The 21,961-nt window shown below is 36.3% G+C and overlaps 1 protein-coding gene across 6 annotated transcripts in view; it reads left to right on the forward strand.

Annotated features, from left to right (window-relative positions):
- The window catches only part of PDGFC (platelet derived growth factor C), a 207,751-nt gene that overhangs the window by 113,909 nt on the left and 71,881 nt on the right, over positions 1–21,961 (forward strand). For all 6 annotated transcript variants that reach the window (XM_008514442.2, XM_008514444.2, XM_070608823.1 and 3 more), the window contains one exon: positions 1,024–1,219. In XM_008514442.2, the coding sequence (XP_008512664.1) occupies positions 1,024–1,219 (196 nt within the window). The remainder of the gene's footprint in view (positions 1–1,023; positions 1,220–21,961) is intronic.

Raw genomic sequence — 21,961 nt, forward strand, 5'->3', positions numbered from 1 at the left:
ACTAATGAGGTATTGCTATATTTAAAATTGTTGTCCTGATATTATAAGTACAGAAAAGTTGCAAAAGAAATTAAGTCTTGGGTATTGTGCCATGCACGTTACTTCATGTGTTTAAGGTCCAGTTTAGGACTTTTAAAATATTTTCATAAAATTATTTTAGAAATTGAATAAAACATAGTTTAAAGGTTTTTTTTGTTACTGGAATTTAGCATACTTAAATGGATTGTATTTTCATGGCCCAAAAGAGCATAACTATCTTACTTCTTATATTTTTTGTGTAGATGAACAGCCACTCATTTTACAAATATCAATTATGTATTTCTTCTGATTACTAACTCCCAAGTGGGTGGGTAAAAGAACACTTTTGTCTCAGCAACACCAATTTGCCCTCCCTCTCATATCTCCCCCCAACACTCTAATCAAAAGAAAGATATTATTAACAACATATTTTAGCATTTCATAATGTAAAAGGTTGCCATGCTTAATAAACTTGGAAGCTATTTTATACTATATTTTCCTCTTAGAAAGTTAAAATTCATATTAGCATGTTAAAGTCACTGAGAAGTCCTGCAACATTTCTTTCTTTTTTTTCCCCTTGCTGAGGAAGATTCTCCTTGAGCTAAAATCTATGCCATTCTTCCTGTATTTTGTACATGAGTCACTGGCACAGCATGGCGGCTGACAAGTACTGTAGGTCCACATCCAGGAACTGAACCCTGGCCGCCAAAGCGGAGCATGCCAAACTTAACCACTGGTCCACTGGGGATGGCCCTGTGCAACATTTCTTATAATGTAATATCTTTTTAGAGTGCTCATAGTTCCCTTACAACAAGAAATTGAGACTGTTATTTTGATCTCATTTCTCTTTTCAAGGTCATTTAAGATTTAAGATCGTTTAGTAATTCCAGTTCATGTGAAACTTTGGAGTTGTGTTGAATACCCTTTTTCAGAAGCTATTTTGAAACCTGTGATTTTTGAAATGTCTATTCTAAATGTGTGTCTATGCCTATGTTTTTTCTTTAGGAGTACAAGATCCCCAGCATGAGAGAATTATTACTGTGTCTACTAATGGAAGTATTCACAGCCCAAGGTTTCCTCATACTTATCCAAGAAATATGGACTTGGTGTGGAGATTAGTAGCAGTAGAGGAAAATGTATGGATACAACTTACCTTTGATGAAAGATTTGGGCTTGAAGACCCAGAAGATGACATATGCAAGTAAGTTAATCATACTTGAAATTTTAACAGAGTGTAATAACTATTGTAGTCTTTCAAGTTGCTTCATTTTGAGGATGTGATTTTAAATGGCATCTTTTGTAGTTATGTTTTTCTGATGATCCGAGAAATTTCCAATCTTATTTAAGCTATGTTTCTATCTACTATTGAAAATAATTTGATGTAATTTATAGTAAAAAACACATATAGACTAAAAAAATTTTAAATAAGGAATAAAGAATAAAAAGCCAAGTAAGGAATGCAGTTGTGCCAATGCATCTGTTTGCAGTTGTACCAAAAAATCTGTTACCATCAGTGCTAAAATTTTTACCTTTGAGCTTCCTGATAGCCAAATCAATAAAATAAACAGTAAGCTGTTAAAAGACAAAGCAGTATGCATGGGAACATGATAGTATCCAGTATCTGGAGGTACACATATGGCTACGTACACACATGCAAGATTAAGAAGTTTGAATATTTCATCATGAAGAAGAAATACAGTTCTGAAAGCAGAATTTGAAATTTAGGCTGACATTATGGTTTGCCAGGTAGAAATTCATCATAATTCTCCTGGAAACATTCATGGACCAAAGTCAGCTGGAGCATTTCACCCACGCAAAAGACCACCTACTGTATGTCATACAAATATTACTCTTTAAATCCTATGTGAATATACTTGTCAAGGTTGAGTGGTCTTTTTGAAGATTTTTCACTTCAATGGCATTTGTATATCATGAAAATATTTTACTTGAGCTGCTTTGTAGGGTTCTTTATTTTCTCTTTGATATATAAGTTAAAAGAGGATTTTCATTTTATGGTATAATACAGATAAATATTTCAAAGCAGATGAAATAAAGTTTGCACTTGCTGTCATCACAATTTGTATCTTTAACATTTACGTAGTTAGATTTTTTAACATTTCTTCTTTCTGTGACTATGCATTTCATGTTATTTTTTTCCTTACATCTATAATCTTAGTCTTTGAGAACAGAAGCTATCCTAGCTGTATTTTAGAGACAGTGTTATTCAACCCTTCATTTTATAGACAAGGAAACAGAGGTCCAGGAAGTAAAGCGACTGCCCTAGCTCTCATTCATATTTTATACCTAAACAAATGCTAAAACAGATTTTTCTTAACAGACATTTAGGTAGTTTTTCACCACGCTATGCTACACCTCTTGTCTTCTTTTCATATACAGGATTCCATAATCTTGTCAAAAATTGTGAAGGCTTTAAGCTCTTGTCCTACTTGCAAAGTAGCAAGTTAGCCTACCAGTTTCATGGATGCTGATAGAAGACAGGAGACGCCTGGGTCAGAGACAAAGAACTGTGTGACAACAATAGCCAGAGTATTAGCGCTTCTTGTGACTCTTCCTGAGTTCCAGTTCCTACAGGTCAATACCCAGAGGGCCACATGACACCTGCACACCTAGTGGGTTGTGTTACAGGAGAGGAAGCATTATATGTGTGTGTCTTTATGTACATAGTTATGTGTGTATGTAATGTATATTAGTAGTTCAATATAAAAATTAAACCATCATCCAGCGTGCCTCCCCTAGCTACTTCACTCAGTATGAGACTCAACTTAAGAAAAGTGACTTCCAGTAATTCTGAAATCCCTTCGATTTGTTCCTTCCTGATTACACCTTCTTCTTTTCCCTGAAAATATAATCATCGCCGTAAGTTTTTTTCTCTTGATCTCTCTTGCTTTTCTCTATAATTTGACCACATAGATGTATTTCTCTCTGTATTATCCTATAAAAAGGAAATTATTTTCTGCCTGTTTTGAAATATATATCAATGGGATAATACTATGTGTTTACTTTTGTGACTTGATACATTTCAAAACAAGCAAAACTAAGCAATGTGATATGATTCTTTAAAAGTTAGCTTATGTTGATGCAGATAGCTTAAGTTATTTGTTTTCCTTCATGTACAGTGTTCCGTTGTGTGAGTATTCAGCCTGTTTTTCTCTTCTACTTTGATGAACATTTGGCTTGTATCCAGCTCTCCTTGTCCAAAAGTTCAAGAAAACTTTCTTTGAATTTATGTCTAAGAATGGTATTGCTGTCTTAAGGTATTTATGTTTTCAACTTTACTAGGTGGAGTTAAATTGATTTTAAAAGTGATGAATTTGTACTTCTACCAACAATATACAACAATTTCTGTTGCACCACTCTCTTCCCAACCTTTTGATTTGTCATTCTTTTAATTTTTGGTAGTATGTAAGTGTGAAATTGTACCTCAAGATTAACTTTTATTTGTTTTTCCTCATTACTAATGAGATTGAGAAATTTTCATATTATTATTGGCTACTCATATTTCCTTTCCTGTGAAATGCCTGCTCATATCTCTTGCCCAGTTTTTATTGGGCTGTTTGGCTGTTTAAACTTTGCTTTTCATACTTAAGTCCTTGACCCATCTGTAATTTATTTTTGTCTGTGGTTTGAGCTTTTTCATTAGGGTATCCAGTAATGTCACAACATCATTTATTGAATAGTCACTCTTTCCCCCAGTGATGTGCAAAACCAGCTAACTTGCAGATCTGATTTCTGTATATGATCGGGTCTGTTTCTAGACTATCTGTTCTGTTCCTTTGGTCAGCTGTGTCAATCTATGTACCAAAATGACACTATCTTAATTACTGTAGCATTATAGAAGCTATGTGATAGGGAAGTCTCACCTCATTTTCTTCTTCTTTTGAAGCATCCTCACTATTTTACTTTTTAATACATTTTTAAGAAATAAGCTGTCAAGTTCTTTGCAAATTCCTGGTGTGATTTTTATTGCAGTAGATTGAAGGTATAGATCATTTTGAAGAAAATTGACATCCTTATAATAATGACTCTTCCTGTCCTTGAGAATTTTGTTTCTCCGTTTATTGGGATCTTCTTTATTGTCTATGCAGTTTAAAAATATTCTTTATATAGATGTTCTGCATCCTTATTTAGATTTACTTCTGTATTCTTTATAGACTTGCTACAATCCCTTTTTGAAAATTAATTTCTAATTGTATATTGATATATAGAAAAGCAATGGAATTTTTAGTATTGGTCTTATATCTGACAAGATGCTAAGCTTTTACTTATTATAATAATTATTCTGGGAATTATTTTGGATTTATGCAAAAAATCATAAGGTTTGTGAAAAAAAGAGTTTTCTTCCTTTCAGTTCTTTTACTCTTTATTTTTCACCTCTTATTAAGCTATTGATTGTATTGGTAGGTATCTCTGTCTTCTTGCTGATTTTAGAGTTTGTTTTTTTTTTAAAACACAAACTTTAAAATTTGGAATAACTTTAGATTTATAGAAAGTTGGAAATATAGTACAGAGAGTTTCCATATACTCTTAACCAGGTTCCTCCAATGTTAGCATGTTACATAACCATGGTGTGTTTGCATAACTAAGAAATTAACATTCATACAATATTATGAACTAAACTACAGACTTTATGTAAATGTCAGCAGTTTTTCCACTTTGTGTCCCCAGCTTCTCTTTCAGGATCCTTTTCAGGATAAGCAGATTGCAATTAGTCACCACATCTCTTCAGTCTGTGACAGTTTCTCCCTTTCCTTGTCTTTCATGACCTTGACAGTTTTGAAGAACATTGGTCAGGTGTTTTGTAGAATGTCCCCTAATTTAGGTTTTTTTCAGGTGTTTTCTCCTGATTACACTGGGGTTATGGGTTTTGGGGAAGGATTCCAAAAAGGTGATATGCCTTCTTCCAGCGTATCAGAAGCTGCATACTATCCTTCTCGCTTATTAACCCTTGATCACTTTGATCACATAGGGTGAGTTTCTCCTTCAGTAAGATAAGGCATCTCCGTTTCATGTGCGATTGTTGGAGGCGTGCAACTAAGTCTAGCCCCCGTTCAAGCAGACAGTGATTAAGTTCCACCTCCCAGAGGAAGGGAGAATATATACATATATTATTTGGAATTTTTCAGTAAAGAAAATTTGTGACTTCTCTTTTCTCCTTCCTCCCTTCCTTCCTTTTTTCCTGCACTCCTTCCTTCTTTCCTTTCTCCTTTCTTCTTCACTTTCTTTCCCTTTCTTTCTTTCTTTATCATTTATGTCAGTATAGCTTCATGGGCATTTATTTTGTTCTTTGTGGTATAACCCAATGCTCTCATTATTTGCTGCTGAAATTGTTTCATCTCTGGCCACTGCCAGTAAACGGTTTGCAGTTAACATATCAATATTGAGTAGGATGATTGATGGAGATTTTTTTTCTTTATTATTTGAAGTACTTCATTTTTACTTTGCTAAGAGGCATTTTTCCCCTTTGGGGAAAAACTTTTAGTCTTTTAATTTTTGCATTTAAAAGTAAGTTATAGATATAATGACACTTTACGTCTCACTATGTATCACCTAAGTACAAGGATATTTCCTATGTAATTTCAATACTATTTTCACGTGCAGGAAATTTAACATTGGGGCTGGCCCTGTGGCCGAGTGGTTGGTGTTCTGCACGTTCTGCTTTGGAAGCCTAGGGTCATGGGTTTGGATCCAGGCACGGACCTGCTTCACTTGCCAGCCCTGCTGTGGAGGTGTCCCATATGCAAATTAGAGGAAGACTGGCATGAATGTTAGCTCAGGGCTATTTTTCCTCAAGCAAAAAAGAAGGAAATTGGCAAGAGATGTTAGCTCAGGGCAAGTCTTCCTCACCAAAAAAAGAAAAAGAAAGAAAGAAAAGAAATTTAACGTTAATATGAAACTATTACTAATATATAATTGATTTTCTGTTTCCCATGATCCCAAAATGTTTTCATTCCTTTGTTTTCTTTTTCCTTATTATGTTCTGATTCAGTTATAAATCATTGATTATACATTGCATTTGGTTATTGTATCTCTTTTCTTGGCTTTCTTGACGTTGATGTTGTTGAACTGTCCAGCCCATTTGTTCTGCAGAATGTCTCTCAGTATTAATTTGTCTGAATATGTCTTCATATTTAGGTCCTGCTTAAAGATTTTAGCCAGAATGTTCTGTAGGCGACGGACACTTCTGATTGCTTGTATTGTCAGTTTATTATCAGTGACATAAGTTTGATTTCTGATCCTGTTTTAGATGCATCCTGCCAGTTTTGATAATATGGTATTTTTATTTTTGTCCATTTGAAGATTTTTATAGTATCTATTGTTTTCTTCTTTTAAACCATAGTTCACATAGAAGAATATTGTTCCTTTTCCATATAAATGTGTAAGGCTTTTTAAATGCTTTTTTTATTGTAGATTTGTAAATTAATTGTATTTTAGATAAAGAATATGGCTTTTTTGTCTGTGATTGTTTGAAATTTAAAACTTGGTTTCATATTTTTAAATTGTCCAAATGTGCTTGAAAAGAAAATGTGTTCTTCAGTTGTGCAGTGCAGCAGTCTATGTATGTGTGTTACATCAATTTTTGCAATTGTGTTGATCACAACATCCGTATTTTTCCTGATTTCTTTTTCTTCTTGATATATCAATTACTGAAAGAGATGTGTTAAGTTCTTCTGATGGAGAATAAATAGATTTCAGTTTCACCTTGTAGATGTCAATTTTTGCTTTATATGTTTTTAAATTCTGCTGGTTGGTGCACACAAGTTCAGAGATGTGACTTTGTCTAATCTTTATTAATGTTTTGTTTTTGCTTTAAAATATATTATGCCTAATATTAAGAAAGCTACATCAGGTAAATGCAGTTATTATTTGCATGGCATTCTTCCTATTCTTTTCCTTTCAACTTTCCTATGTCCTTCTTTGTGCATGTGCGTGCATGTTAGCATTTGTGGCTACATGTGTTTTGGTTGTCTCATGTGAAAGGAACGTGAGTAGCATTAAAAAGAAAAATTCAGTGAAACAGTCTGTATGTGTTCACTTAGGAATTTAACGTAGTACACTGATTCTTATTATACATATTTTAGATTCTGTGCTACTATTTTGTACAATCTATGTGTACTCGTTTTTCTGTTTCTTTGGTTTCCTTTGTTGCATTCCTTTAGTTTATCTTCTCTTTCCATTTTTCTTTTCTACGAATTTCTATACGTCAAGTTGTGTTTTTAAAAGGCTACCTTAGAAAGGCGTTTTTAACTTAATATCTAAAGTTCATCAATATTTACCTTCCTTCTCAAAATCTAAAATTACCTGAGAGCATATTAACTACTGTGGAATGCTGACTCCCCAGATATCACCACACTATGTTGATAAGACAGAGCTGAATTTATTGCTTACCATGGTGACAGAGAAGATCACCTTGACAGCTTTAATGGTGTCTGGGAAGGAGTAGCAAAACAAGATTTTGTTGTGGATTTGAAGTTTGGTTTAAAATGAATCTCACCTGGGCCAGCCTGGCGGCATAGTGGTTAAATTCGCATGCTCCACTTTGGTGGCCTGGGGTCTGTGGGTTTGGATCCCAGGTGCAGACCTACACACTGCTTATCAAGCGGTGCTGTGGCAGCGTCCCATATACAAAATAGAGGAAGATTGGCACAGACATTAGCTCAGGGACAATCTTCCTCACCAAAAAAATAAAAAAATAAAATGGATCTTCCCATGTGGAGACTTGCTTAGGATTGGCTAAGGCTCAGGATGTAATAGTTTAGAATTGGTGGAAACAAGGCAAGGGTTTTCAGGCTACAGGTTCAGCAGTGTTAGGCTGTAAACGGTGCTTTCACTTGAAGGAGTTAATGGTTCTTTTGGGAAATTTCTGCAATGAACAGTAGTTATTTGCCTGGGCAATAATAAAAACGATAAAATAGTCATATCATGTGACTGTAAACAGTTAACTGGGTGGGGTAGGTGGTTTCGTCCTTATTGTCCCAACTGGTTTGGTTCTCGCTACAGTTACTCACGCTCCTGATTGGTATGTGGTCGATACTGAGGATTTTAGTTTTATATTCTTTAATTTCACAAGTAAGACGTTATTTTTATTACTTTGTAAAATCAGTGTTTCTTTAGCTATGCCTATGTGTCTGCTTTTGGTGCTAACCATTTCTTCTCACATTTCAGATTGTTTTTTGTAGGATTATTTTACTTCATCCTTACGTACTTCTTTAAAAGTCTCTTAAGTAGGTACCAACTACCCTGTTGGTAGTAAATACTCAGTTCTTCTTTATTTCACTTTTATTCTTAGAAGTTAGTCAGACTGGATATAGAATCTTAAGTTGTGTGTTTATTTTTTTCTCAATACCTTTAAGATACCATTCCACTGTCTTGGAGCTATTGAGAAGTCAGTTCTCAGATTAATTGCTGACATATCCATGTGGTTTCCCAATGAAGGGTACATTTTACAGAGGAAAGCGTGTGGGCATTAGGGGTGAGGGAAGGGACGGGGTTAGGATCTGACCCCAAGCTTCTGTACCACTTGTGGTCCCTTAAACTCCTGCTCTTGTACAGTGGGCTCAGCAGATCCCCCAGAGCTCCAGAGCATATTTACCTCAGTGAAATTGTGCTTTCTCGTGCTTGCTTGTCCTCTAAAGAATTCTCTTATTTTCCTGAGAGTTCAGTATTGCGTTAAAAACAATGGTTTTCTTTCATTCATTTATTCAATCATTTGGGTTGTAATATACTAAGAGGAGTTTCTCTGCCCAACTTTGTCCATCATGTAGCTGGAATGTAGACTGTTGTGAAGCAAAATAAAGTTTTTCTTGACAAGGCTTGATGCTCTCAAGTTGAAGTTTAAAATTGTTTTTTTCAAAAGTGGCAAAATTGACACTTCTCCATGACACTGCTACAGAACTAAAATAAAATGGGCCGCCCTAAAAGGTAGGTTAAGAATTTAAACTGCCCCATTTTAAATATTTCTCAAGTCTGAAATAAAGGAGAGTCTAGAAAATCTGAATCACTGTTTTGGCTTTAAAAGAGGACAGACTCAAGTGAGATGTTTGACTTTTTCCTTATAGCCCTACTGGCTTCTTAAATCATGTTTTATAAAGAAAAAGAGTGAATTGTGTTTTTATGCTATTGAAGATTGATATTACTACAAAGAGCAAAACAAGTCAGATGCCAATTAGGTTTTATTGCTTTTACAGGCTGACAAGATATACAGGCAATATGATCGAGGGTATTGGGGTGGGACCAGGAGGGGAAAGATGAATACTGTGTGTGTGTGTGTCTGTGTGTATACACTCTGATGTAAAAAAATGCCCAAATATGTCTTATTTTTTCATCGTTGTTTGTGTGCCTGTGGCTTTTATGTTACTGAATGTGGCATCCCTAGGAGGGCACATTTTTATTGGAAAACTACTTTTTTTAAAATCTTTTTTGTTTATTCGTATTGTTAAGTAAGTAATCTACTTATTATATGTACAATTTTACAAAGAAAAGACCATAAGGGACAGCGTTTGAAAACGGGTAGGTTCTTCAATCCATCCCGTTTAAAATAATGCCTCTTTTTCACCAAAACAACAGAGGCTTTTTTGGAGGAAATACTATAACTGGTCCAATGTGGAAAAATTTTAATTATAGAAATGCTAAATATGCTAAATGAAATAAACAGCTTTTTTTGATATTTAGAATTTAAGATGATCAAAATTTTAAAATCTTTGAAATCTTTAAAATTAAAAAAAAAATCTTTTGTCAGGCTGGCCCAGTGGTGTAGCGGTTAAGTCCGCTTCAGCTGCCTGGGGTTCATGGGTTCAGATCCCAGACGTAGATCTACTCACCACTCGTCAGGCCAGTCTGTGGCGACGTCCCGCATACAAAATAGAGGAAGATTGGCGTAGATATCAGCTCAGGGACAATCTTCCTCAAGCAAAAAGAGGAAGATTGGTAACAAATGATAGTTCAGGGCCAAGCTTCCTCTCACACACACACACAAAACAACTTTTGAACATTTTCCTCTTCCTGCTGTTTATAATAAATTAATGTGGCATTATTATTTGCTCATTTGTTTACTCTTACATTCAACAAGCACTTCTTGAGCGCTGTGGTAGGTAAGAGGACGATAGTAATGAAAAGGAGGTGGCTTGTGACGTCAAGTAGCTCATAGTCTGGAGAAAGAAGCAGACAAATAAATAGGCCATTAAAATAAAATGTCACCAGTCCCAGAATTTTGGTAAATACAAGGTACAGTTATTACTGTAACTGAGTATGTTTAGATTGCTTTGTTGATCATTTTCTAATTCATACCATAACTGTGTATCTTACCAGCAATCGTCTATAATTAATTTATTATGGAAAAATTGGAATTCACGAATTAACACTGCTATGCAGACCTCAAAAACTCAAATACTCATTTCTGTGTTTCACTCTAGTAGATGTAACTTTCAAAGATGGTGTAGATTTCTTCTATCAATTTTACAATGGAGTGCATGCTGTGGATGATAAGATTTTAAGGAAATAATTGTTTTATGAAAACCATATAAAAATATTCCTTAGTTCCATAACCATACTACTGAAATAAGGGAAGGCAGTATTGTTATTTAGCTGATAATGACCTTAGAAACCCGTAAGTGCATCATAAGAATTTATTTTCCAAGCAGAATCATTTCATGGACCCCTTAAAAGGATCGAGGGAAGGAAAAGTTGCCTCTAATCACTACTTGGCATAAGTGATCCTAAATTTTCTCTCTGAGAGATCCAAGGGCTCCACGTGAAGCCCCTTACCTACATATCCCAGCCTGAACCTGCAGAACTGGGCCTGAGATTAAGTAGCGAGTTGTTGGACTATAACTCAGAATTTCATTCCTGTACGTGATGGCAAGAAAAAGATAGGTTAAACAAAAATATCAGTACGTTTTTAAGGTACCCCATGGGAAGCCTGCTGTAAGATCTGATGAGAAAGTTTGCCTGGTGTTATACATGATGGTATGGCTACTTTCCATGGTATACCTCGCTCAACCACTGGCAAGGAGAAGGGGAACCGGGTTGACTTAGAGCATTCATTATTCATCCCTAAGACTTGTGTTAGGGGCCCATCTGTGTCAATTCACATGCAGGTTGGTTACCTAAACAAATCACTTCTGTTTTAAGGAAGGGAAGGGTGCCTCGGAGGAAGCTGTGGAAGCAGACAGGAGTGTCTGCTACAGAGCTCTGTCATAACTAAGAAGTGATGTAAGTATTAAAGCATAGATTAGCTATAATTGAGAGAGGTATGGGAATACAATGTGTATTGGGCATTGAAAAATAGTTGAGATTTCACCAGCTGACTAGCACCTAATAGATACTTAATAAAAGTTAAAATAAAATACTAGGTGGGTTAAAGAGGAGCGAGTACTCCAGGCAGAGTTAGACTGTAGATGGTGAAAACAGGGAATAATTTGTGAGCAGTGAGTTTCTCTGGAGCATGAGATGCTGTGGCAGTGTGGTAAGGGGTGAGGCTGTACTGGGTCAAATTGTGAAGAACTCTGAATACTAAGGTGATGGATTTGGGCTTCCTTTGTTATGCCGTCAGAACCTCAGGGTTTTGTTGTGAACAGGGTCATATACTGGACTATATTTTAGGGATAGGATACTGACAGAAGCATGCAAAATAGGCTGGAGGAGAATTTGAAGGCATTTGGAATAGTTGGAGGAATTTTGTTATTTCTCAAACACAAACTTTACACTTAGGTATTCCCTCATACCTACACTTTCCCTAATTATTTTCTCATTGATCCAACAGCAGAAAGCATATTCCTCTTTTGTCATTACTCCCTTCATTGTTGAAGCTCTGTGTGGGTAGGGGGATGGGTGAGTGACTGGGTGGGTGCCCGCATGTGTGTGCGCAAAGAAAATCTACAGATGTCCCAATGCTTTTTATTTCAAAGCTTACATTCTCTTTTGCCTCAGGGCACAAGTTTTGGGAGGAACAAAATGACCGATTTCAACGTTACTGATGTTAGAAATATTTATATTAAAAATAAACCAAGGAAAAAAATAGGATGTTAAATGGTCATTCTATTACAGAGAAGAGATGGCCTTCCTCTTTTCTCCACGGGTTAGGCCACATTTACATAGGCTCTGAGAAGAGCAGACCATGAAGACCAATATTGCATGGTGTTTAGGAATAATATTAAAATTGTGCTACAGCTGTGCTACAAACTAAGTTTGCCAAATAGGTAATGGCATCAGTCGGAAGATAGTCAGATTCATACAAGGAAGTATACTTTAAGACTCTTTTAGTTTCAAGTAGCCGAAATAATTAACCAGTGATTCTAACTGACTTAAAAAGGAAATGTTTGGATTATGTTTCTGAAAATTTCTGGGATAGGCTTTATCCAGTTCTGAATGATGCCATCAACTCTCTGTCTTTTCTTCTCTGTCTCTATAGACTTGCTTCCCTGTGGTTGACTTCCTTCTCAATCAGTCTGTCTTCACAGAATGGCAGAGACATGGAACATTTTATTTTAGCACTTGCAATCTTTGAAGGAGACAGGAACTTTTCCTGCAAAAGTTCTCAGAAGAGTTTTGAGTGGCCTGATGTGAACCAAATATCCATCCCTGGACCAGTTACTAGAGGGGGAGCCAGGAGCATGTTTTACTGTGCTTGGCAAGGTTTGGGTTATGTGCCCTTCACGAAGCCAAGTGATGGGCTGTGAGTGGTGGAGAAATGGTCCCTGAAAGTAGGACTGTTCCTTTTTCCCTTAGAAAGAAGAAGAGGTGTTGATGGTGCAAAAATAACAATCTCCATAACTGGTGTTAAAAACCGAAAGGAGTTGAAGTGCAGTTTTCAAATTTACACTTAGTATTTTTCCTACCTGCACTTCTGGCCACAGAATAAAGTTCTCTTTAGAGTGAAGGTTTTGCCGGTACCCTTTCCACCAACTCTTTTGACTCTAGTTAGCTCAGTGGCATAATTTATAGTTTTGTTATCCTTTGACCTCTGTAGAAATTACTTTTGTAACTTTAAAAAAAAAATCATTCCCAAGAGGGCTTAAAATGAAGGGTGGGGATCTGACCAAGTCTGAGATCAAGGGACTCTGCCCTTGGCTAATGAGATGTTTTGGTTTTATGTTTTGAAATGTTCAAAATCAACATTCCAAGTAGAGAAAGAATGTATCCTGTAACTCCCAAAACTCATGTCTGGCTCACCCAATGTTTGCCTCTCACCAACCCTTCACCTTTTTTCCTACATCTTATCCTCTCCTCTTCTGCTCACAATACCTCCCTTTCTTTTTGGTGTTCCCTTTCCCACCTTCTCTGTTTGATTATTGACTAGATATCACTTTCCCGCATTGATTCAGAAAGAGTTTTATACTTGGCACTCCATGAGGATTTGGGGAATGTTGGAATGCCATTCTTTATGCCATGCCTTTACTTTCGACTGCTGCCTTGCGGCCAACTGGGGTAATGATGAGATCTCTTGTTTGAGTTGTCCACTTGGCACAATGACTTAAGTATGGACAACTTCTAGGACCAAAGAAATACCCATATGACTAGCTAGCTAGCTAGTTATCTATCGATACAGTTTTACCCAAAAAGAAAAAAACAAGCTCAGTCGTTAATAATAAAGACTTCTACATGTACAGATCTTAAATATACTGTTATGATTCTGCTCTGGCCTTTCTTTTCTCAGCTAATTTCATGTTTTATGCCATCATATCTCCAATATTAAATTATTAATATCCTTTTGCTATATGGGCTTTCAAATAAAACACTTTTTTCAGTTCATCTGCCCCTGACGCTTGGAGAGGCAGACTATGTTCAGATCCCAGCTCTCTTTAGGGAACAGCCTACCTTCTGAAGAAGCTGGTCTTTAGACTACCTCGTCTGGCTTTTATAATACACGCAGATGCCAGTTTAGGATTTATTTCCAATTGATTGATGAATTGTATCTAATTATGATTTGATTTCCCCTCTAAAGTTTTTCCAAAAGTGATTCCAAAAACCCTAACTTTTACAAAAGGCTTATTGTTTTGCTGTGTAATTAGCAAAAGTTAAATTAACATATTTAACAAGACTCTTACAACTTAAAAGGTTTCATTGCCTCTGATTCATGTGTGAAGATACAGAATGGAACTTGAGGACCACCTTCCCAGCTTCCTTGGCACCGTTGTTCATACTTAGACCTCCATTTTCAGCAGAAAGGAGTGGTATGAATATTATCTTCTAGTCCATGTTTACTGCAGGTAAGGTAGCATAGTTGTGGGCCCCAGTAGACTGATTCTGGGAACACAGAAACAAGTATTATCACTCACTGAAACTTATAGTAAGAACAGAGAAAAAAAGGATTTTCTGTTGGTGTATAGACAATCTCATGGAAATCAAGGAGAAAGTTTTCTTATTGGATTAAAGTATTTAAGCAAAAATGTTATGGAAAGGACCTCACTTCAGGGAAACATTTCATAAAGTTAAATCAAGGGAACCTTATCTAAATGTAGTGCAGTGCCCTGAAGCAAGGGTCTGTGGTGGTTATGACTTGCCTACAGATTAGTTGAAATAGAGTCTTGGCCATGCTGGATGCTTATGGAAGCCATCTACCGGCTTAAGAATCGTTTGCCAGACCTCTTTGTATTCACAGATATTCACTCAAAGGTGGGCAAGGAGAAAGAAGGAGGTCAGAGGTTCGGGCCCCTGTGGAGTAAACTTTGCCTTTGTGAACTCCAATTCAGATCCCTAGCATACTGCGTGATCTAGTGAGATGCTTCTTTTTATGTAGATTTATAGAAATATGCTCTTACCCATACTACGATACAACTTCTTTAATTTCTGTCGATAGAAATGTTCAGGTTACTGGTACACAGAGCTGTGTGTTCCTATTCTGTTGTTAAAATCCCTAAGGAGACCATGAGGAGAAGAGATTTTTCTTCATGATCAAGGTAAAGTTCTGAATGCATTTTTTAGTTCACACAGTATTCGGACTATTAGTTTGGAAAATGAAGAAATTCCATTTGTGCTTTGTTCTAGGTACCATACTGATCACTTAGACATTTTAGTAGGATGAATTGGCAACTTATTTACATGAGAGAGTTTAATTTACTAGGAAGAACACTGGCTTGGAATGCTTAACATATTTCAGATTCAATTCTGTCATTTACTATTAGCTTTCTGCCTTCGGCTAAATTGCTTGGCCTGTTTTATCATTATATTCTTTAAATATAATAAAATAGGGAATTGGGTTTCAGATGAAGATTCGAGTCTTTCTAGCAGTGAAAGATCTGCATTTCCACAAATATATGGGAACACTAACCTTTGTTTTGCCTTTATCCAAACAAGTAATATTTTATAAAAGTTCTTTGACAATATTAACATATAAGATAATATTATAACTTTTCTGTTGTTATTAAAAATCACTTCAGGGCCAGCCCTGTGGCGCAGCAGTTAAGTTCGCACGTTCTGCTTCTTGGCAGCCCAGGGTTCACCGGTTCGGATCCTGGGTGCAGACATGGCACCGCTTGGCAAAAGCCACACTGTGGTAGGCATCCCACATATAAAGCAGAGGAAGATGGGCATGGGTGTTAGCTCAGGGCCAGTCTTCCTCAGCAAAAACAGGAGGATTGGCAGTAGTTGGCTGGGCTAATCTTCCTAAAAAAAAAAAAAATCACTTCAGATTTCTTAAACTGTTGTTTTACACATGATCCTTTGGATTAAAATTCTTTTCTTTTCTCTCTCTCTCTCTCTCTTTTTTTTTTTTGATGAGGAAGATTGGCCCTGAGCTAACATCTGTGCCAATCGCCCTCTATTTTGTATGTGGGACGCCACCCCAGCATGGCTTGATGAGAAGTATGTAGGTCCACACCCACGATCTGAACCTGTGAACCCCAGACCGCTGATGCGGAGTGTGCAAACCTAACCACTATGGCACCAGGTTGGCCCCTAAAATTCATTTTTAATTTGACATTAGTTTTAAATGGTGAATGCTTAAAGTTTTGATCAACTCCATATTGTAACGAGTTCAGTAAACACATTTTTCTGGAAATGCCACTTCTATAATATAGTCCTGTCCATTCTCATCATCCCACACCTCTTCTAAGTGAGTTATGTAACAGATTACCTGGGTATTGCCTAGCCCCTTCCTTCCCATTTTTGAGCTTTAAGAATCATCTTCCTTTAAGTTTAATATGACAAAAATTTCACTGCTTGGAAATCTATCAGATGCTCAGCTGTTTCTTTTGTCACTTTCAAACTCTTAACTGTGTGACTCAAGGCCATGAAGAATTCCTAAATGTAATGGAACCAAGAAATTTTTTGATTCAATATGCTGCTAATGGTTATAAAGTAGCAAAGGACTTAGCCCTTACATATAATACACTTTGTAACTTGATTGCCCAAAGATCTTTTCCCCAAAAAAGTTATTTCTCATAGCTGTTTCAAGCACTTAGAAAAACATTTGAATGAGTTTTCAAATCTCAAGTACGCCATGCTGCCTGTCTGCTGAGACCCAGATTCCTTCCCCATATGGCAGCTGATTTAACCCCCCACTCCAGTCTCACCAGAAACCCCACGCAGTAACTTCAAAAACATCATCTACTTCTTGACCTTCCTATCTGTAGCTCTCCATCTCAGTCGGTCAGTTTGAATAAGCAAGCTAGTTCATGATATCAAAATATTTGTGCAAATGAAACCAGTCATAATTTATTACTTCTAAGATTATTTCATGGGATTGTGGTAGGCACTGTTTTTGCTGAGGCGTTGAGGTTAATCTCAGTGGAAATGAGGCCTGCACTGTATGTTATCCTAGGGCATTTTGAAAAAAAAAATCTCTAATCACAGTTGACCTACTGTTCATCTACATTAAGAACTTCCAAATAAATGACTATAATAGTTTGACATCATCCTGGAAATTGACACTCCTAAGCTTAGCAAAATTCTCAAGAAGTTCTCAAGAGCTTTCATATGAGGAATTTCTTAGAAGATAAAAAGGAAGGCTTAAAAATCTATTCAAAGTTTTCCATGTGGCATGCAAAGAAAGGAAAGAAAGAACCAGAGGAAAGAAAAAAGAAAGAAAGAAGAGAGAGAGGGAGGAAGGTCGAAAGGAAAGAAGCGAGAGAAGAACATGACCTTTGAAGGCTGCAGGCTGTTTGCAGACTGCATTCCTTTCCTGATGCGCTCAAATTCCTGAGGGCCTGAGTAGAGAACCAGAGCAGGCACGGAGCAGGCAGGTGCCTTGTGATAATGCTACCATACCATTGATTGAGCACCTACTTGCCAAGCCCTCTACTAGGTTAGTTAGCCACTTGAAGTCTAATCTTTCAGCAGTCCCTCCCAATAGGTATTATTCCTATTTTGCAAGGGAGAGTACAGGCTGAAAGAGGATGTAAAAATTGCTCTATATACAGAGCTAGTAAATAGTAGAGATGGTATTCACACCTTTGCTCTAATGTATGGTATTATATAAGGATAGAATTATCACTGTCTCTATGAGCTGTTATATTATTTGCTAGGGAAGAAAAACATCATTATCTGTCTTTCCTGTTCATCATAAAACTAACTAAAAATAACACCTTGTAAAAGAGTGAAAATTATTAGTAACACAGTCATAATCGCAGCAACAATTTACTTCCTATTTGATGATTTTCATAATAAAGTAGTCACTGGCTGACAGCACATAATTCCATCCCCAAACCGTTTGCTAATAATAGGAATTTATGGTTATCAAATCTTTTACAATTGGTGCGAAGTTCAAGTTTAATGATGCTCTGATTTACTGTCCTGTGGTTAGATGATACGAGCTGACTCTCCTACAGTCAGATTTAATATGTGCTTGTTGAACACCCACCAATGTAAGGAGGCCTGAGTGACAGAGCAGAAGCATTAACCTAATCCTTGCCCTCAGGGAAGGTCTAAACTAGCCAGAGATACGTTTGCTTGAAAGAAACAAGATCATGTGAAACTAAATGCTAAATTGTGAAGAAGAGAATATATTTGCAAAGTGTAAAAGTCTGAACAGAAATGAACAGCCCCATAGGAGGTCACCAGCAGGGTGGCTGCCAAGAGACATCAAAAGTTGATATTTACCTTCATGAATTCACCCCTAGAATGTGGCCTTTAGCTGAGATGACTCAAAATCTGATTGGAAAAGCACATGGAACAATGAACAGTTTCTCAATGACAGGCTGATACGAACGAAACTCTCAAAATACCAAACTATAAACCAGAATTAAATATACTAAATTTAAATGAATAATAGAATATCCAAGGTTCTGATTTGACAAAGAAGAAAATCAATAACCACTGATGGTTTCATATGTGCTGTATGTGGCATGTATGCCAGTGTGTGTTTTATGAAAGTGTAAGATGAAATAAAGCCTATTTTTAAAGTGGCTGAGCCTCACAGTGGTGCAGAGAAGTGGTGTGTGGAAGGAGAAGGAGAAAGAGTGCGGGTTAGAGAGGCTTAGGGGAGTCTAGAATAATCTGGATTATGTTAATGGGGGCCTGAAATAATGGGATTTCAACATGAACAAGGAAACAGACAAAAATATTTTGACATACACAAAAATTTGAACTAACCATTTATTGGATGGGCCGTGTGTGATAAAGGAGAAAGATTAATCGTAGAGCACTTCGTAATTCATTAATCTCCTGTTTAAGAAAGCAGGTGGGAAGAGCTGGAGAGAAAAACTCATCTTCAGTTCTGCATGTTACTTCCTTGAGACGGGTAAAATGTTCAGTCGAAGGAATGATGGGTAATAAAACTAAGGTTTGTGTCTACTTGAGAATATGTAATTAATACTGCTTTTCCAGTCCTTTATCCAGTGCATCAACCACTCCTGAGGATGAGGTATATAAGTATGTGACCTCAGTTAGCTGGGCTTCCTGTGGAATCTGAAAACCTCCCTAGTTGGAAAAGCATTTGAGAAAAAACCAGTAAGATACCTGAACCATAGAATTAAAACACAACAAGTTGCATAACCACTGTTAAGCGAGTGTGCCAAGTGTATACAGCAAATCAACGTGCTCACCATGGCAATGGTTAGTGTGTGGGAAAATGAAGGATGATTAACATTATAATGAATTTCTAACAAGGAGTGCCTAATCTGTTACTCTGAATGAAGTCTAGTGTCCTCGTTTTTAAAAAGCCACTTGCAATTATTTTTCAGAAAATTAGTCATGCTTGCTTGCGAATAGCCAGAATTAGAGAAAAAAGGGGAAAAAAATGTTCAAGAGTATAAATATTAGGTATCTAGGAATATTTCAACACTGCATGTATAATCATGACTATTTGGGAGCCTCCTCTGTCTACATATGTTTGTGTATAAATATGTATGTCAGCGTCTTGTGTATGAGCAAACTCATCCATCCATCCATCACTCAACAGCTATTTAGTCCCTGCTATGCATAGACCAAATACCGTGCTAAATCTTGGGAATAAAAAGATTGTTAGATGGGCCCCTGGCCTCCGGAAAGCATTGACTAGTAAGGGGACATACATGCAAAAAGGATAATTCAAAATAGTATTGGGAATGGTGTGGACCATGCTGCAAAATGTTTGCAACCTTTGCCTGTGGGACTCAGCTTCTCTGAGGATGTCATACTTAGCTGAAATCTGAAGGAGGAGTGAAAATGTGCCAAGAGAAGTAGTAGTGGTCATATTATTGGTAGTAAGCAATATAATCAATCAACTTTTTAAATATTGAGCATGAAATCTTATTTTAAAGGATTCCATGCTCAATATTTAAAAAGTAGCTATTAGGCAATTTCTAAGTATATCCAACAAAACGTACCGCCGTATGTGCTTGGAGCCCATTAGTCATAGCTTGGTGATATAAAGTACGTTCTTGACCTATGACAGGAATATTATTGCTGGAGTTGCCGTAGTAAAATATGTGATCATATTTGCCATCTGGTGAAACAGGCTGTCTCGCCCAGGTTGAGGTTCACAAATGACTAAAGCCCTAAGCCCACAATTACTCAGTTGCCCAAAGGCCCACAAGTAGAATGGAAAGTTGTCAGTGTTTCATCAGATCCCAAAGTTTGGGATGGGGGCGGGGGGAGGAGGCACATTGCTTTACCCTTCGTTTTCCTCTGTGGTTTGAAGTACTTCAGTTCTCTCATCAACCAGATGGAATGGGTCAGTGTTCCTGCCACACTGTCACATAGTAGAGTCTGGGGACGTGAAGATTAGACCAAAAAATACAGTCCCTGCCTTCTAAGTTTATTTTTAGAATTTTACTATGCTATACAATATTATTAAGACATTTAAATGTGTATTTTCATATTTTAAACTAGTTTAAGTGAAAATATAAACAGTTTTGTAATTGAAACCAGCATGCATAAATTGCTGCAAGTGGCTACTTGTTGGACCTCAATTTTGCCTGTGTGTGTGATAATGAACACAGCTTTTCAGATAAGTTTCTAAATTAATGAAGTCTCGTTTCTATTTAATTCTATTCGTGTTAGTAGAAGGTTTCTCACACTACCAAATGTTGTGGTACTCTGGTACTTTATTACTTCCTTGCTAATGTCTATAAAATTAATAAAATTAAGAAGTGAAATGCGTGATTGAGTCTTGTCATTTTCAGAGAAGAAAACTGAGGCTCGGTGGAATATATAGGGAGATAAAAACTTCTGAATATGTGACTGGAAGCCATGAGATAATACAAGAAAAAATTATTCTAACTCTTCCGTCAAGGAGTGAGAAATCTAAGAGAAAATATTTGGAGCAAAAGAGGAAATGAAATGAGTGATGCGTTCAAACCTGCTGAAAACTCCTGACTTTTCTGGTAGCATAGGAGCCTACTAAAGGCTATGATAGGAATCCTGGATAATAAAGCACCTCGGAGGGGTAATTTTAACAGGATAAGGAAAGAAATATAGAGCCAGAAGAAAATTTTAAAAGTGAGAAGAGGAAAATAAAACAAACCTAGGGCCAAAAAACCCTGCCGAGGAATAGTGCCCAGGATGGTGGATTCAGCCAAGTGGGCACTAAGCCTAGTATTTCCTATTTCCCTTTTCATGCCGTGAAATATGAAGTAATCGCGTTAACAGGGCTTATTACAGTGACCAAATCACCTAACAATCTGAAATGTGTCCTTTAATATGAAGATTTTTGTTTTGTTTTGTTTCTTGAGAAATGACAGTCTTGTCTTTTTTTCTTTTTTGCCTCATTCTATAATCAGGTTCTGAGGGAAATATAATCCCATATATTCCAGAAATCTTTTATCATTGGAAATAAAAGTGATGATCCTGGCAAAACATGAGAGTCAAAAAGTTTTTTTCATATTTTTAACATGAAGTGTGGGTAGGATGACTTGTTTCTTTAATTTCTGAAATTCTAAATTTCCCACGAAAGAGGTCAAATTATTTTTCTTTTGTCAAGATTTGAAGTCTCAAAAAACGTTCTTAATGTCTATGCTTTATTAAATTTCCATTGAATAGTTTACTTTAGTCTCCACAGAATTCCATTCTCTAGTGAACATTGATTGTTTCAAAATTGCTAAGTAAACTTTAAAAACAAATTTTATACCAGCTTTCACTAATTCTGTTTCTGGAGTTTGCGTATTTTTTTTAAATGTTTTTAGATTATTCCAAGAAATCAATTGCAAAGATTGATAATGAACATCCTTAAAGTAAATACATGTTTACTTAGGGGGTAATATAAAAATGAAAGTGATATAAGTAGAATTTTACCCATCCTACCTATAATCTAAATATCTTTTCCCTAAATACGCACACACTTATGTGTGTGTAGATATATATTTACATATCTATGGGGATATGTATACATATATATGTGTGTTTGTGTATATATATGTGTGTGTGTATTTAGGGCATAGATATTTAGAATACATATTTACATATCTATGGGGTACATACACACACACATATGTATTTTATATAGTGATTACTGAAGAAAAGGTGGAAAAAGCAAACAAAATAGCAGTAAAATTAGTTGTTTGAAACTTTT

This window comes from Equus przewalskii, chromosome 2 (assembly GCF_037783145.1).
Source record: "Equus przewalskii isolate Varuska chromosome 2, EquPr2, whole genome shotgun sequence".
NCBI classification, from domain to species: domain Eukaryota; kingdom Metazoa; phylum Chordata; class Mammalia; order Perissodactyla; family Equidae; genus Equus; species Equus przewalskii.